Consider the following 18,698-nt stretch of genomic DNA (forward strand, 5'->3'; position numbering starts at 1 on the left):
ACCGGACCGTCTTTCGGCGACGGTGTCGGTTATTCCGAAACCTGGGAAGGATCGAACCCTGTGCAGCTCGTATAGGCCCATTTCGCTTCTGAATGTGGACCTCAAGCTCTACACGGGGATCTTGGCGGCCAGACTGGGACTGCACCTGCCGGGCCTGGTGGAGGCGGACCAGGCTGGTTTTGTACCCGGTAGGCAGACGGTCGACAACACCAAGAGGGTGATGCACGTGCTAGAAAAGGCCTCACGCGTCCCGGGGGAGCGGATGCTACTGTCGGTCGATGCGGAGAAGGCCTTTGATAGGGTTCATTGGCCGTACCTTGAGCTGGTTCTCGGGAAACTGGGGATCGGCGAGAAGTTCCGCACCATGGTCTTTAATTGTTATAAGAGACCGTCGGCATCGGTGCGCGTCAACGGACACAGCTCTAGTAGCTTTGCCATTGAGCGTGGCACGAGACAGGGATGCCCCCTCTCACCGCTCTTGTTCGCCCTCTACATGGAGCCATTCGCCCAGAGGATTCGTGATAATCCGGACGCTATTGGGGTGAAGATGGGTCAGTATACACATACTGTTAGCTTATATGCGGACGATGTCCTGCTGACCCTGGATGACCCCAGGCGGTCGCTCCCTGCCTGCGTCCAGGAACTGAACGCCTTTGCTCGCGTGGCCGGCTTTAAAATGAACATGTCCAAATCGGCTGCCCTAGATGTGTCACTCTCCGCAGACACCAGGCGGGGCCTCCAGCGTCTTTTCCCTATGCAGTGGTCCTCCTCCACGGTGCCATACCTGGGGATTCTGCTTGCACCTTCGCTGCCTGACATGGTCACGGCCAACTATTCTTCCCTTAGCAAAAAGATCAAGGAGGAACTCGGCCGATGGGGCAAGGGCCTGCTCTCGTGGCTGGGCCGTATCGCGGCGGTGAAGATGACGGTACTGCCTCAGATCTTGTATCTTTTTCGCGCTCTACCTCTCCAGCCCCCTGTGGGTTGGATACAGCAAGCGCAGGCTGACATCTCCCGTTTCGTGTGGCAGGGCCGTAAGCCTTGGATGAAGAGGGTTCTCTCCACGCTTGCCCCGGAGGCGGGCGGTCTCGGTGTTCCGGACCTCCGGAAGTACTTTCAGGCGGCGCAACTCCGGTATTTGGTGGAATGGAGCAGGTGGGAATCGGACAAGCACTGGCTCTTTCAGGACCAGGCAGTTGCGGGCCGCACCCTCCAAGAGGTTCCATTCCTGCGGCGCGCTCATCGCCCGTCTAATCTCTACGCTTCCTTTGTCACCCGGGTTCCGCTACGAGTGTGGGATGCGGTATGTGAGCTCCGCGAGCTAACTACTTTCCCATCACCGTTTACACCCATTGTTGGCAACCCGGACTTCACTCTGGGCTTGGAACCGGGAGCTTTTTCCCACTGGGTGAGTGCGGGCTGCAGGGCGCTCTTTCAGATTTACGGGCCGGAGGGTGTGCTCCCTTTCCAACAGCTCCGACAGGAGTTTGGTCTGACGGAGGGGGACAGACTGCGTTATATGCAGGTCCGCCATTGGGCTCTCCAACCCCCAGTGCGCGACGTCGCTGCCCGTCCAATCACGCCCTACGAGCGGTGGCTGGTAACCCGGACCTCGGATGCCAAGCTCATCACCGATTTATATAAATTTCTCCAACCCCCGCCGTTTCATTACCATAACCCGGGGAGAGAGCGCTGGCACAGGGAGTTGGGCAGATCCCTGAGCCACAAGGAGTGGGACAAGATCGCATATCGGGCGAGGCACTCTGCGTACCACACTGGGCTGACGGAGACCTTTACCAAGGTGTCCACCTACTGGTATTACACCCCGGAGAGGCTCTACGAAATGCACAAACTCACCGATAAGGGTTGCTGGCGCGGCTGCGGACAGGAGGGTACTCTATCGCACATTCTCTTGGCGTGCCCGATACTGTCTGCTTATTGGAAGGAGGTCTTAGATGAGGTGGACAGGCACTTCGAGATTGAACTCCCGCGCTTCCCGGCATATGTCCTGCTAGGCCTTCCCAATGACTTGATGTACCCGCTGAAGTCCCGCAGGGGTAGGCAGATTGCGATTGCGCTAGGCTCGGCGGTTCAAAATATCCTTGTACACTGGCGCACCCCCACTGCCCCCTCTATCACTGGCTGGTTACATAGGCTTTGGCAGGTACTGGGTATGGAGAAGATGTCGCTTACAGTGGCTGGAAATGTGGACCAGTTTGAGGAGCTCTGGCACCCCTTTTTGGCACGGCTGTCCACGGAATTCCGCGAGCTCACATGTCCGCGGTACCTACGCCTTCTTCGGCTGACGCCGCCGGCGGCTCCAGCGGATTGAGAGGGGTGGGATCGGGGGATCGGGGGTTGGGTGTAGGGGGCGGGGGTGAATGCTTCTAACACGGGCTTTTGGACAGGGATGTTGGGGTACTGTTTCCTTTCTTTTTTTTCCCTTTTGTGTTTTTCCTTTTTAATTTTTCTGGGGACGGGGGGCTTGGAGGGACTGTGTTATTTTCACTGTGTTGCGGGACGTTACTCAGGCTTAGCTTTGATTGGGAGGTTGGGGACTACTGGAGGGTTATTCGCACTGCCTTATTGCCTTACGACATATGCCTTGTTCCCCTCCGGGACTGCCGACCTCCCTACTTTCCTACAGAATCGATGCAACATTCAGCCTTTTGACCTCCTATTTCCCTTCCCCATGTTTTTTTGTGCTTTAATAAAATGCTTTAAACCTAAAAAGCTGTAATAAAGTCTCCAACCTAACATTACGAGAAAGTCGACCCAGTGACTTTTAGCAGAATGCCCACTTTATTCAAGCTCTTCAAACGCTAGGGTCGGGTTATTTTTAATCCCAAACAATTTTGGGCACATACGGAATTTGCAACTTTCGATTCACGTCCAGAATAGCACAGTTTATTAAAACATGAAATACAGGGTTAGAACTATGGTCTTTGGGATTTACATTTGGATACATGAGGACTAAGCAACATCGGACTTTTGAGTCTTCCTTATTTTTGATCAGGTGTCCTTTCTAGCAACAGAATGTGTACTCAGTGTCCATAGCACAGAGACCGCATTAGTGATGATGGTAGACTGTATCCAAATTAAGGTTGATCAGTGTGAAGCTGCAATTCTGGTCGTGCTGGCATGGTCTACAGCTTTCTATACGGTCTCTCTTCATCAGATGGCCGATTGCCTAAGGCACTTAGGTGTGGTGGCAAGGCGCTCAGCCTTGTGGATAGGGTGGAAGTTTTTAGCTGCGGACAGTTTTTAGGTCTAAGGCGTTAATTTTTCCGTTTGGGGTCCCCCAGGACTCCTCACTTAGCCCTATCCTTTTTAATATCTGTGTTTCACTGCTGGCAACTAAGGTGTGTTCCTTGGTTTTCAAGTTTTATCCTATGCTGATGACACCCAAATCATTGTGTCAGTAACCTACCGTGTGCCTTAAGTAGCAGAGAAGTTCAAAAACTGAATGTTGGGAATTAGTAATTGGGTAAAAGACAATTTTCAGAAATTAAATGCTGATAAAATCGAAGTGTTGGTGATCAGATTTGTGTGACCCTTTTCTGACCCTAGTGTCGTCAGCCAAAAATGTAGCCTGGGGTCCTTTTTGACAACTCTCTGAACTTCAATCTGCAGGGTAATCGTACTAGCAGCACTTGCTTTTACATCATCAGATCTCTGAAAAAGATCTTCACGTTTATTCCACCGGAACGCCGTAAATCGGTGGCCGTGGCGTTGGTCTCCTCCCATCTGGATTATATTAATGCTCAGTATCTGGATATCAATAATTCCTCTCTTAACAAGCTCCAGGTCATTTAAAACGTGAAGGTGCATCTTGTCCTAGGCACTCCTAAATATCTTTCTGCTGCCAAGGGTCTTCGGACCCTACACTGGCTTCCAGTCAGAAGCGAGTGATATTTAAAGTTCTATACATAGTCTTTATGCAAAAACAACAATTGATGGACAGAGTGCTGATCAATCTCAAAGAATCACCCCAGTACAGAGATCTGGGCCTAAATCCATCGTTTTTTTTGTTCCCCCTGCAATTCCAGTTTAAAACTAGCCGTATGCAAATCAGTCTTAACCCTGTTCCCCATGGGAACATTCCAACCCGAACTACCAGGCCAGGTCCTCCCTGGACCCGAAACAAGCATCCTGGGACCAGTTTCATGCATGGTCTTACTGGCACTGCACCAAATGCGTCCGAGGCTTTTTTAGACACAACTTCAGTGGTATGTTGCTGATAGCCTGCTCCGCTCTCCCTATAAAAGCAAGATGGAAGTTCCCAAGACTTGCAGAATCAGTTTGAGCGGGCACTGTCTTATGCTGAGGCCAAAATGTGGTGCACCTTACCTCTGCATATCACATGAATTGAAAAGATGTCTGTTTAGGTCGAGCCTAGCGCAGTGCGCATGTGCTCCTCTCAGAGATGACCTTTTGGAATCTGTCTGCACTTTTCAAGCACTCGTGCTTGTGGTGGCATCCACCTTGGGGTAGCGAGCAGCGGTACACAGGGGCCATCTGTTTCCAATTAGCGTGGCCGCATTCACTTTCTCTGTTCGTGTGTCTCTGCAGCGTTTTAAGTGTTTTAAGCAACGCCCTTAATTGCAACGGCCAGGTCCCTTTGAGAGACCCCCTCCAGTTTTTCTATCCCACTTAAACCCTGGCTTAACCACATGCGCGCTAGCGGGTTTTCCTGCTGTGCGCTGAAAATTCGCAAAACCCGCGTTACGTGACAAAGCCAGCTCGTCATGCGCGCAGCGCAGGTAACGCCCATGACGAGCTGGCTTTGTCACCAGCATCGAAGGGGTTAATATAACATTTTGTCTCCTGGTCTGTATGCTTAAACAGCAAGAAAATAAACCCTATTTCCTCGTTTCAGAAAATAAATTAAAACTGGAATGCCCTTGAAGATATTTTACCACCGGTTTAAACTTGGATGGATTCAAAGCTTTTAAGTGCAGATTACGGCTCTCTAAGCGCATGTCCCCGCAGCAGGTTCAAATACCCTGCTTCACAATTGATTTATGCTAATACCTGCCAAACGCTTAACGCACTGTGAAAGCGAGGGGTTTGACTAATTGTTCAGACATCAGTTCCAGGGCTACAGTATGTCTAATGGCTGCCAGGCTGAGACAGCAGCTTCCTTTCATCGACTGACAGGTCAACCTGACAGTAACTTGAAGATGTGGCTCTCCGCCTTTTATGGACTTCTCATGTAAATGTTCTGCATGTGTTGATGAAAGGACCTGTGATTGAGACTAAAGGCAGTATCCTTCCTTCGGGACGTAACCTCACAATAGATGATTTATGTTAATTTTTACTGTCTTTATCTCCATCCTTTCCAGAAACCACCTCTACCTGGGTATCCTAATCGGACATGACTGTCAACTTGCTTTGTTGTAAACCTGCTCGTCGTCTTGTGACAGGCACTCTACTGGGGTGATTTGGATGGAGTCCAATCTTTTGCTAACAAGAGATTTTCTATGACATCGAGGGTTTCGTTTTGCGGAATGGATGTATAGAGGGACTCTACATCAAATGACACCAGCCAATCAGTGTCCATATCAAATTCAATTTCAGACAGAATGTTGCTCCCTGGGAAGGGCTATCGTCTTTTTAGGTCTAGCTTGTCACTACTACTATCTGCTGATGCAAATGTTACAAATTCTTTAATGCATACATAGACTGGACTTTGGCTCCGCCCTTTAGATGAATTACCCTCACCTCCTGATATTGATGGTTTCATGTAGTATTCTGCATGTTATGAATGAGGGACTATTTTACATCTCAAAAGTACTCTGAATCCTCACCATTTTTGTTTGTCTCATAGATGCAATGTTTAAGAAAAGCAATCATATAAGTTTTTTTTCTTTACTGCAGTAGACTTTTTTAGGTCGAGCCTAGCTGTAGCGCGCATGCGCTGCTCGCTCTGCGAGCCATGCAGTAGTCGAGTATGCTGTGGAAGCCTCCCCTTCTCTCCGCCCATATTTATGATTGGCTGGTGTCATTGCCCTTGGTAAATGCTGGCTTCCGATTGATAATGAGGCTTGTTAGTCCCTCCTTGTTACAGGTTTTTTTTTTCCTGGTTTTGATCCCATTTTCTCTGAGTTCTCTGTTAACTGTTCAAGCTATACCTCTTTAACTTCACCCTTGAGTATTGGTATATGGCATATGGAGTATTGATCAATTTTGGTGACTCTTGCCCGTTTGCTGTAAATCCGATCTCAAAAGATCAATCTCTGTGTTTACCGCATCGATTTTGGACTTGAGCATGGTCTCGTACTGCTGCAATTATGTTTCTTAATGTATGCTCAGATTCTTCCTTGGACTCCATGATCTCTGCTGGTCCATGCTATTCAGTTTCCGCAGTACCTTCTTCCGTGCCCCTGTGACGCAAGCATGCATATGAGTCCATCTTAATCTGCTAGGTCGATGTCTGGCCTTATCTATGAGACCAGTGTTGAACTGCACAATTTAACCCCTTCCACGCGGGGCTAATTCCCCCACGGTGCGGGCGAGAGGGGCCACGCATGGCGCTGCGGTGCTCGTGACCAGACCAGCTCGTCATGGTGCACAGTGGAGCTGTGCTCATGACGAGCTGGGCTCGTCATGACTCCACGCACACCTTTAGAACGTCACCACAGGTGGGGAATTAGCCCCGTATGGGCCGTCCACTGCAGTTATGACGGCTCAGCTCGTCATTCGCACAGCTCCACTGTGCCTCATGACGAGCTGAGCTCGTCATAAGCATGCAAGGGGTTAAAGTAGATAGTGTATACCAATGGAACATTTGAAGAAACCCGTCGGAGGATGACGTATCAAAGGTTAATGTGGAGGGGTTGAGCTGTTAAGAGGAGATCAAGAGCATTGCTGAACTCCACTCTCGTGATCTATTTCCATCTTATATATGCCAGTCTCCCACCGAATACTTGTAATGATACAGCTTAATCTTCGTGTGGTAGCCATTCCTTGCCCTGCCTCAGCACTGTGTAATTAAATCACTTGTAGAGTTCACATGTTTTTGTTCCTCCAGGCATCCTACCTATACAAAGTCAATATATGTTTGTTATTTTGTTAACATTCACAATATTTAAAATATGTCCTCAGCTTCAAGTTAAATTGCAACCACAGCTCAACTGTTTGCTTAACGCTGATGTTTGCCCTCATCCTTGTTTGGCAGCTGCTCCATCCATCTGCCATATAAACAAACAGTGGTTCCTGTGGACAAATGCAATTAGTAAACAATAATCATAAGCAAAATGGCTACTGCAAAGAGCAGGGGTAAGGTGGATGTCAGAGAGAGATCAGACCATATACTGCAGGATACTTGTAAATTCAAATGTTTATATACATAAATCTTCACATTTACTCTGAGATAAAGTGCATGGTGTCCCCAGTGAACATGGAACGTACTTACCAATTTGTGACATTCAGTGACATTAAAAAATGGCTTCCAAAGTTGCAAAGCCGACCATAACAATGGTTTCAAATAATCACAGCCTTCTAATACAGTAATAGAGGCTGGTAAATGGTTCGCTTTAGGTTATGTAGGTTCCATGTTCACTGGGGACACCATGCACTTGTCAGAGTAAATGTACTATGTACCCTGGTTCCATGAGAGTAGGGTGTCCCTTGTTTACTTTACAGAACCATCCTTCTGACATGGCAGCAGAAGAATTTACTCTGCAGTCCTTGCTGAAGGCCGATTTCCATATTTAGAGATCTATGCCAGACAGGCAGAGAGCTCTCTATACCTTCAGCCGATCCGCTTTCATGGCGGCTACATTGAGACCACTGAAACTTTGCTGAGCTGCTGCCATGTTTAATGCTGCCACTGAGTAAGGGTTTTTTGTTCTTCTAAAACAAAAATAAAAGTAGTCCCTGACATGCTGGGAGTTTTCTCCCAGCTTCCTGGTGTAATTATTTTGCTTTCCTGTTTGGGTCCGCCAGTCTTTCACTGGCGGTCTCCAACGGGGAAGAAGTACATCAGGATGTCTGCCCTAGATAGGGTCTAAGGTCCTTTGACCAATGGCTTCTTATGTCAGTAGGCTGCAATCCAAGGTAGAGAATCATGACAGAAGCATGGTGGCTCCCCTGATTCTAACAAGCATGGGCAGACCACGGGTTTGGCAGAGAAAATATGCCACCACTTTTGTGGTGGAGTGCCCTGCCCGTCAAACTCTAAATCCGCCCCAAAATACCTAAACAATAAGCTTTGTCTCATGACGACCTATCTGTGCCCTAGTTTACTGAATGGTAATGTAGATAGTTACAGAACATTTATTAGTTAATGAGCTATGTATATGTGTGATATCTTGGGGTTTCTGCCAATCCTTGTCATTTAGGGTTTTATTTTGCGTTTTCTTTCCAGCTGCAGTATACAACAGTGGGACTCGGATGAGCCCATACCGAGGGCGGAGCTGCTGAAGGGGGTTGTTGGCGCCCATGGGCTCCTCTGCCTTTTATCTGAAAAAGTCGATAAAGAACTACTGGACGCTGCAGGTGGGTAAACCATTGAGCAGGACTTGCTACAGCCTCATTTCTCCCACAGAGGAATATTTTATGTCGGCAGTATCAGATGCAAACGCCTGCCTTTGTTCACTGTTTGCATAAAACACACTGAAGTCATGGAAGAAGTGCTTGCAAATAGTTTAACCAATGGCAGTGGCTCGTGGTAGTATTCCAGTCGATCGTTTTTTTGCCCACCGTGCCACCTCAGATCAGACCCTAACCATTTGCAGATTAGCTTTGACAACAGTCCAGGCCCCACTGCCAAGCCAGGTCCTCTCTGAACCAGAACACAAGCGATCGCCTGTGGATGGACTGTTTGCAAGAATTCCTCTCATTGCCTTGTGTGCTCACTGTTTGCATAAAACCTGCTGACCGCCATTCATATTTCCCTTCCCTAACTGCATGCTATAGAATATCACTAAAGTAATTTAAGAATGTTTTGTCATGTAGCTCACCTGTGCATAGTGCACCGTAATGAAAGCACCAATATAACAAATATAAGTGATCTGAGATGATTAAAAATTGCTTGCATTATGATTTAAAACCTTTGTGGCCGCTATTACTGATGTGTAACTTACCAGTAACTCTTATGAGACGAGAACAAGCCGCATCTTTTCCACCATAAAACTGTTTTCTTTCCAAAGCTGCATCTCAGTATATCACTCCTTCCCTTCCTTAAATCCCTCCAACTTTCCCTTCATTCATCTCTCATTCACTTCAGCTCACTGAGGATTGATTGGTATAATGAGCAGATTCATAGGGAATTAATTTCTCTGTACCTCTTCATAACCTCTTTCCTTCTATCTTCCTTGGGCTCGCTCTCTCTCTCTCTCGCTCTCTCTCGCTCTCCGTTCTTTCTTGCATTTTCCACTTATCACTTTATCACTTTTCCCTCTTTTGTTTATCGCATTCTCTCCCCTATCTTATTTATTATTATTTTTTTTTTACAATTTCCCTCGTGTTTTTTTTTTACCTCCGAGTGTTCTGTAAATGAAACAATCCTCGGTCTGTACCTCTCCAGTGTCGTCTAAATATCCCAATGTATGCAAACAAATGGAGGAAAACTCTCCGCTTCTCACACACAGATTGTTGGTGTCCACCTCGGAGCGTGCAGTGTTTGCCAGTATCCACGACTCTGGGTAGAGTTTCCCCTTCATGAAGCTATCGCAGGGGAGTCTGATGGATTGAGATCTGCTGGTGAATGACCAGCACTCTTCCTTCTTTGTAAACCTTTTATTCCCTGCCCCTCAAAGTGCTGTGAAGCTGCCCTTGAGCTGTATTGAGCACTACATAAAAGCCAAAAATAAACTTTGCAATTGACTGCTTCTCCATTCTGGCCTTGTGGCTTGGGCAGTGTTGGCCTCTTTGGATATCATTCAAGAGCGAGGATGCAACTTTGAAGAGTTCATATGTTGTAATTTACTCCTGGTTATGGAGTGGGCCTATATACAGCTTACACTCTTGAAACATGGCTGTGGGATTGCCAGTCTCTCATGGTGACTAAAGCGGATTGGCGAACCATGTGTTAGATGCCACTTGAGGGGCAGGTCACACTGTCTACTGGGACCCAGTTGTGGTGATTGAAGTCACTTCCCACAGATGTCCTGGGGCCAGTCCTACTACGACTGTACAAACTGGGCCAAGTACAGCGCTTTCCTAACTTGACTCTGGTGATGGTGAGCAGTTGCAGGCTTCTCTGGTGGTAGCACGGGAGGTCAAGAGCTCAAAACTCAACAACACAATAACTTAATGGCCAACTCAGTGCTCGTCTTATGTAAAAGTACTTTCAATAGCACACCAGACCTAAATACTACACAATGCAAATCAAATAGAAAATATAGAGTGGTACTCCTGTGTGTGCCCTCCTGTGGGTACCACACCCCACCTCCCCAGTACTCTCTCCTGACTATCAATTATAGTCCCCAGTAGGCATAAATCGGGCAAAGGTGCAGATTCCTTTATTCTGATGCACAATCTGTTTGCACATTCAAAATCCATTCTGGATGCAGGGATAAAAGTCTCAAGTCTTCACGCTTGAGTCCTTGGTGCCTGCTACAGTCTCCCTGTTCTGACAGCGCGTGAAGGCTTGCGTTACCTATCTGTTGGTTCTACAGAGGTCGAGCAAAGGGCTTATGTGCTGCATATGTCTTTGGCATGCGTGGCGTTTCCCTTCAGAACCGGATTTGAAAGACCGCTGCAGCACAGCAGGTCCTGCTGTAGCTCTCACAGCTTCCTCTACAGTTGAGGCCCTCCACTGGCTGAATGCAAGCGTGTCCTACAGCAGGACAGGTGCGCCCCACCTCCCTTATGCTGATTGGCCGGTGTGGATTGTCCCTGGCAGATGCAGCCTTCCCAGGCTGACCAGCTCTGCTTCCCTTAGCGACATGCTTCTTTCTTTGTCGGCGGCAGCAGCACCAGATGAAGGCCTACATCAGCTTTCAAGCAGACATGATGATTATTCAATTTTTGGAGTTTTCAGGATGATGATTGTTCAATTTTGGGAGTCTTCAGGATGATGATTGTTCAATTCTTTTAAGTCTTCTGGATTCAGTTTTCAGCAGGAACCACAGATGAGACCGCGTGACCCTCTGACTGCAGTGGTCACTTCTGGCTTTGATCTCCCATATAGTCTGTTTTCTCTGGGTGTTCCTCTGACCAGAAGTTCTCTGGGCTTCTCCTCCTTGATAGTCTCAAGAAAGGGATCTCTGGTTTAGACTGTCCCCAACACAATAAAAAGAAAAGGATCTGGTCAAACTATCAATCACTCAACACAGAATGCTGCCACCACAGCCTTACGTGATACTCCCAGGACAGGGAGAGTAGGCCACTGTCTCTCTGAAGACCAGCTTGGTGTGCCGCTCCAGGTCACAGGACAGGTCCAGGACCTCACATTATCATAGACCGACCTAGGCTTATCTACAAATGGTAAATTAGCGCGATGGCCGAGCCAAAATAAGTCTGAATACAAGTTTGCATGCAGTTGGCCACTCAGGGAAGAGGTGCACACCCGTCCACAATGCAAGGGACCTCCCATCTCCAGATCATGCCTTTGTGTTCACATAATGGTGAATCAAGGACTGCTCATGCCATATATTGCACTTGATCTGAAAGCTGTGACCTTGGCAGCAAGGAGGCCATCTTGATGAGAAGTTTGGAAAACTTTACAGTGGCCCACAAAGCTATGTTGGTTCAATTGCACAAAAACCTTTTAATAACTTTAACGAAGTGCTGAAGGCAGCCAAAGACAGGAAGTGCGTTTTTCTTTCCTGATCAACGTTTTCACTGTCCTCCTCTGCCCTTGCTGCCGCCGTTTGGCATTCCTAAAATCTTATAAACCTCCCAGGAGGAGAAAGGCGCATGGCTAGACGAATAGCACTTCTGTCACTGGCTTCTCCATCATCGTCCCATCCGCAGTCCTCCAGACAGTCCCTCATATCTTCCTGTACATGGGGAGCAGGGTGGCTTGTTTTAGTTTGTGTCTAAAGCTTGCTGTGAGGGTTGGACTGGCTTTGTTTCAGACCTCTTCCTAAGTATGTGATCGAGCAAACGGCTCTACAGAAAAGGTATCTAGATACCCTGCTGAGGAAGGCTTTTATGCCTGTCACTCAGGGATGTACAGAGACCACATTCTGCCCTTTTTTTTTAAAAAAAACTTTAGTTTGCATGACATCAGTCCCAGAAATAAATCCAGTTCTCCATGGTTTTGATTTTGATATGATTTATTTATTAAACCGTTCGATTAATTAAAATCATTACAGTAAAAAAAAATGTAAAACCCCCCCACCCTTCCCCCCCCCCCCCCCCCCCTTCCCGGTGCCTCCTGTGAAAATCAAAAAAAAACCCATTCCTACAGTCAATTTTGTGTTGCAGGGACCTTTCAGCTTTCTATCCTGGTGCTTAATTTTGATGCTGCTGGGTTCCAGGCAGAGCACTTGAAGTGGCAAGTAGGCTCTTCTTTGCCCCTTGGTGTTTGAGGGAAGCCATTAGTTGACGCGTTTATCAACTCTGATTTTGAGAGCTTGGGGACAAACCTTTTTTTTGTTCTGTAGTACTTGGAGCTTGGCCAATTTGAAAAATAAATTTTGCCACTCTTGCAAGATGGTGTGTTTTTGTTTCCGAGAAGCACCAATCTGAAGCATCCTTGCATGTTCTGATACCTTGGGCTCTTAGGATGGGACAAAGAAGCCTCTGTTGTTCATTGATGAGTTTCGGACAGCAACACAATAAATGGAGCCAAGATTCCCGCTGGTAGTTACATAGGCGACATGAAATTACTTCATCTGATCGTGCCCATGCTGGATTAAAATCCCAGATTCTAAGGACAGTTAGTCTCATGAAAAGAATTTTCTTGCGGGCCTGGGCCCCTAGTGCTTCCGTTGGGTATGGTTGGACTTTCCCCAGGATGTAAAATTCGTCCAATGCCTTCGTATGGTTATTAATTCGGAGTGCAGTTAGATCCTTTTCATAAGAAATGGAGCGTACCTGCCATCTCATGGTGTTTAACCATGCCGTATGCGGAATTTCTGTTAGAGGAAGACTATTTCGATCAATGTTTAGTGTCTCTATCGCTTTGTCCAGCTTGGTGTGCCAGGCGGAGTCCTCTTTGAAGATTGTTACCAAATTATGTTTTAGGGTGTTATGGGATGCTTTAAGGACTCCGATGTAGAACTTTATTAAGTCTCCCTGGAGGGCCAGTTCCGGTCTGGCAAGCCCTAGTTCCAGCCGTAATCTCGTATTTCTAGCATTCCTGGGTGCTTGCAGCACGATCTTGTGGGCTTTGACATACGCAGCAGCTATGAGTTTGTCTAGAGCTCCTGGAAATGCCAGATGTCCGTAGTTGATGGCTGGAATTAGTTTTGCCCTGAGGACCTTTAGCATGGGTTCGGCTGTGGGGCTGGTCAGGCATTGGCTCAATCGTTTTCTTGAAAAAATTACTCTGGTGATTTTCGCAGTTAGATGTTTTGTGTGAACTGCCGATGTTGCCCTCTCATTTAGCCAAACTCCGAGCTAGTTGTAGGCTGCTGTGGTCCCAATTTGCTGGTCTCCGATCTTCCAGACCGCTTGTTTTTTGTGCGGGTATCTGCCAAATATCATTATCTTTGTTTTACCTTGATTAACTGTCAGGTGATTTTCCTTGTTGTACTTCCCCAGCTCTTTAAGGGCTCTTTGGAGACCTACCCTTGTGTGGTCCATCACTACGGTGTCATCTGCGTACTGTAGGATTGCCAGTCTTGCCTTGCCTAGTCTCGGTGGAACTAAACTTGCCTCTTTCAGGGCTGCCCCCATGTCTGCTGTGTAAAGGTTGAATAGAAGAGGGGCCAGTACGCAACCCTGCTTCAGTCCATTGTCGGTTTCCACTTTTGTCAATAGAGCTGTGGGGCTTATCTTGACTTGTACCCAAGTCTCCTCGTGAAGGGACATGATGGCCTTTAGTAGCTTAGGAGGTGCCCCCCAGGATGACAGTTTTCTCCAAAGTTTGCCCCTATCCACTCTGTCAAATGCTGTGCTGTTGTCAATGAAACAGCAGAACAGTGGTGGCTGCCTGACATTCACAGCACTTTTTCAGAGGTAGGCCAGGGCCAAGATGTTGTCAATTGTTGATCTGTTTTTCCTGAAGCCAGTCTGGTAGAATGGGAGTAGATCGTTGTTAGTTACCCATTCCTCTAGCTCTCTCAGTAGTAATTTAGCGAAAGCTTTAGCTTCTACATCCAGGAGGGCCACTAGCCTATAGTTTGCGGGGTTGCAGTGGTCTCCTTTTTTGTGAATTGGGAAGAGGATGGATCCTTTCCATGAGTATGAAATTATTGCTGTTGCATATGAAAAGTTGTATAGGGAGGTGAGGGCTGTGGAGAAAGTTGTTTGGGCTGTTTTAATAACCATGGCTGGAATGCCATTTGGGCCTGGCGCTCCATCATTCCTCATTTTCCTAATCTCCAACGTTATTTCGGCTTCTGTGAAACCAGCGCCCTCGTTCTTCATGTGTCCCGCTTCATCTGGATGCTTGGGAAGAGTAGCTGTCTGGATGCTTGCTCCCTGGTTGTTCTTCAGTGGGGATTGCTCTATAACTGGAGTACCTCTGGTATATAAACCCCTTACGTAATCTTCCCACTCATTGCTTGTGATATTGTTCTCCTTGCCCCTAGGTTGGGAGCTCAGACGGTTGATGTACCTCCATAATTTAGCGTTGTTCTTTTCCTTTAGCAGGGCAAATACCGTGACCCATTTTTGCTCCATCTCTTTCCTCTTTTGCTCACCTACTTTCCTCCTGAGGGCGGCTCTCAGTGCAGCTATGGAGGCCCCCTCTGCTGATTCTCCACCTTTCTTCCTGCTTCTAAGTTCCTTCATTAGAGCTCCTTTGCATTGTCTCAGGCACTTCGGTGGCTGTGAGTTCTTTAAAGGATCGGCCTTGAGACTGAAGGTTTTCTTGCGTTGATTTTTGCCCAGCTTCAGCCATATGTCTTCTGTCAGTTCTTCCCAGAGACTGATTACATCCGATTCGGTCTCCCAAGGTCCCCTGGCCTGCCACCTGGATGCCCACTCCTGTAGATTTCCTTTGAGAGAGTTTGATCATTTTATTCTTCTAATGGCCCTGAAACGTTCGTCCCCTGTCGATTCTCCTAGCGTTTTCAGAAGCTCTGCTGCTTCCATTTTTAGATTAAAACTTGCGCGTAGAGGCCTATGATCGCTTTCTCCTTTATCGTCTACCTGGAAATCTTTCAGCCTGTCCGCTGTTTTTTCATTGATTAAGATGTAGTCTATGGTGGATATGTTCCAAAACTATGGTTTAGAGTGTGAAGCTGGAGCGCCTCTTTGCGGACCCCACCCCGCTTCCGGCCACAATATGCTGTCCTGTCGATCGCAGGGTTGGTAATTTGGACTCAATTGCCGCCACAAACCACGCTTGGCATGAGCTAGTCCGCTCCCGTGAGAGCGAGCTGTTGTACTCTCCCCTTCGGAGAGTGGAATGGGCGGTGTGGTTGGCCCCGCTGACAGAGAAGGGTGTCTTGAAGGCGTTACTTTAGTACTAAGGCTCACTGGTTAGAGGCGGCAGACCCGAGAGCAGAGGACGGCCCGGGACCAGGGTTCGATTCCCGGCGCGGCAGGTTTCTGGACCAGGGTCAGCGGACTCGATAATTCTCTCGCTTCGGTGCCCACTCTGATCAGCGATCACACTCGGCAACTCTGGGCATTAGCTTGCCTCATCTTCACTAACGGCCCCACCCGACCGCCGGGGATGCCTGGTCTCACCCTGGAGATACCCATTAAGGGACCATCTCTCAGGGAAGCCAGGAAGGGTTTCGCAGCGGTCGAAGCGCCTTGGGACCCTACGGGTAAGTAGTGCGCTATATAAATGCCTATACATTTACATTTACATTTACATTTACGGGACTTGGGCATAGAAAAGATGGGGGACCTCTTTTTAAACGGCACAGTGAAGACGTCGCGACAAGTCCTCCAAACCCACTCTGGAACGACGCTGTTACACAGCTTCCAATACCACCGGGTCCGTAGGGCGTTGCAGGAGTTGCTGGGCCCGGAATTGGCAGAGCCGCAGGAAGTGCCGGAGCTCACGTACGTTATTCAGAACCCCTCGTCCCGTAAATTGATAACTAATCTTAAGAAACTGGGGGACCGGCACCGGCAGTACCCTCTCTCCAAGGCCAGATTGGCCTGGCAGTGTGATCTTCAGTTGACGATCTCTGATGAGATGTGGCAATACTGCTGTACGAACACTAGGAAGATTTCACTTAATAGTAGACATCGTCTGATACATTTTAAATATTTACAGCGGGTCTACTACACTCCGGACAGATTACATAGATACGGTTTGCGGGAGTCGGCGGAGTGTGAGCGATGCCATTTTCCCTCAGCTGATTTCTTGCATATGTCCTGGACTTGCCCTAGTATCCATAAGTTTTGGCGGGAGGTATTCTCGGAACTTAGTTCTATGCTGGGTACGGAGGTTCTGCCGTGCCCGGCTCTGGCGCTGCTGGGTTTTTCCAAGCTGTTGCCTGTGGCGGTGCGGCGCTTGGCTGATATGGCCTTGCTGACGGCCAAGCGCCTGGTTGCGTTGTGCTGGATGAGGGGGCCGGTTCCTACTAAAAGGCGCTGGGAGACAGATTCGCTGTATTGCTGTACACAATCTGAGGTGTATAATGAACTACTTCCCCCAAAGAGTCGCCCTAGGAATTTCTGGGGGTTATATAGGGAATATCAGTGCGCTAAGGGGGGGCGGTGAATCAGACCCCGAAGGGGAGGAGTTGGATGAGCTGCAGGAGGGCGGGGTGGAGGCGGCGGAGGCTGGCATGATGCATGGTTGACTGTCCCCTTCTCGGAGGTGGTTGTCTGGTCCCATCCGGGTGTCAGTTGAGAAGTTAAGTGCGTGAGTCCCCGGGACGGTTGTGCTGGGAGGGTGGCCTTAGTGGTCCCTTTTGAATTCTGCATCACACCATTGAGCCCTCGGGTCCTCCGCCATGGGTGCTAAGTTCATCTATAGAATCAGTAGTTGGTGCAGGTGGGTGGGTGGACACGGGTACGGGTAGGCTGGCTTGTTTGAAGGGTGGGGGTTTGTTTAAATGTGGGTTTATTGCACCCTTTTTCCTACCTCTCTCAGGATATTTTGTTACTATGATTCCGAGACTTTGTTTAGCACACACGAATTAACTGCATTATTTTTTTTTGCACACCGAACTATGGTCATGGGTGTCAGCACCAGTATTAACTACTTTATTTTTGATGTCAGTCATAAGCTATTTCCACAGAACGGTCCTCTTTCTCTTTCTTTCATATGTGTACGCCGCCAGGCCCCCGGGATGCTGGCATTACGGCTGTGTATGCGACTACTGACCATTGACCTAGGTGCCATCTATTGTTGCCGCCGGCCTCCGGGTTGTAGGCGATGAGTGCTGTGTGCTTACATCTAAGGTGTAATAAAGTATAAATTTAACAACAAAAAACTATGGTTTCGAGCACCACGAGGGTGAGCGTAATTTTTTCAGAAAATGGGTAGAGTAGAGTTTGGCATTCTTCAGAAGGCAAAGCAATTGGCTTGCCTTGTGACCTTTTTAGTCTGTTTTCCCGGGGCACTTTCCAAGCCTCTCATATTAAAATCTCCTGCGATGATTACATGGTAGTGCTCGTGTTTATCAATAAATCTTCCAGCGTGTTGGTTAGAGATTCCATGCTGGCAATGGTCAGAGATCGGTTGATGTAACAGTTTATGAGCAGCAGCTTGAGGGGCAGGTGGCCCTCCCTTAGCCCAGTAATAGTCATGGCTTGCAGGTCGGGGGATTTTACTTTTATTTCTGATGGCTTGAGTTTTTTCGCATGGCTTATGAAGATGGAGAGACCTCCTGATGGACGACCGAAGATGTTTCTTTTTGTCGTGTTAATATGATGTTCATGGAATCCCGCTATGGCTGTTGCTGTCATTGACCAGGTTTCTTGGCAGCAAATGATGTCGCCTTTTGCAAAGTAATCCTGTACTTCCTTGATCCCTGCTTTTTTGTTTAGCCCTGCAATGTTCCATGATATAAGGGTTAGTTTTTCTAAGAGGTCCAAATTGTGGCCTTGGGAGGGACCTTCCTGCACCACAGTTGGCCTTCCTTCTCTGATGAGCGCTTGATTTTGGCTAGGGGTGCTTTTGCAAGCTGTCGTTTCTTGTGGTCTGTTTCGGTCGGCCTGTTAGCACTCTTCGCAAGTTGTCGCTTTGAGATATGGAAATGTTTATTGGATTTTTCGAGTGATCATATATATGGTCTCCTCGTTTCCTGTAGAGGGTAGTGCCTTTTAGGATTGATGTGGGCCCCAACCTCTCCTTTTGAGATATGAGGACAAAGGGATAAATAGGTCCGCAACCTCTTTTGGCTCCCTTAGCTACAACCCCCAGATGTCAGTAACAAGGCCCACAAGTCCCACAAGCCCCCTCCGTAGTTCTCCACCAAGCACGCCTGGCACGGCTCCCCTCCCCCGCAGACCTCACCTCAGCGACTCCACCGGCACTGGCACTCCCTCGCCTACGCAGCGAAGGGTCCAGTTCTGTCCGCCTGATATAATCCGGGTTGGAAGTTGGAGTTGGAGTAGCAGCGCAGGGCAGGGGCAGGTGCGCCGGGAGGGGAGATTAGCAGGAGGGACGGGGCTGTGGCCGTGAGCAGTGACTGAAGCCTTGAAGCAGTTTTGGCGTCCTC

The 18,698-nt window shown here is 48.2% G+C and overlaps 1 protein-coding gene across 1 annotated transcript in view; it reads left to right on the forward strand.

Moving 5' to 3' along the window:
* LOC147671309 (glyoxylate reductase/hydroxypyruvate reductase-like) overlaps positions 1 to 18,698 on the forward strand; it is a 130,685-nt gene that overhangs the window by 23,879 nt on the left and 88,108 nt on the right. The window contains exon 2 of the mRNA XM_086948085.1: positions 8,372 to 8,502. Coding sequence (XP_086804211.1) covers positions 8,372 to 8,502 — 131 coding nt within the window. The remainder of the gene's footprint in view (positions 1 to 8,371; positions 8,503 to 18,698) is intronic.

The sequence above is a fragment of the Lissotriton vulgaris genome, unplaced genomic scaffold (assembly GCF_964263255.1).
Source record: "Lissotriton vulgaris unplaced genomic scaffold, aLisVul1.2 SCAFFOLD_2606, whole genome shotgun sequence".
In the NCBI taxonomy this organism is placed as follows: Eukaryota; Metazoa; Chordata; class Amphibia; order Caudata; family Salamandridae; genus Lissotriton; species Lissotriton vulgaris.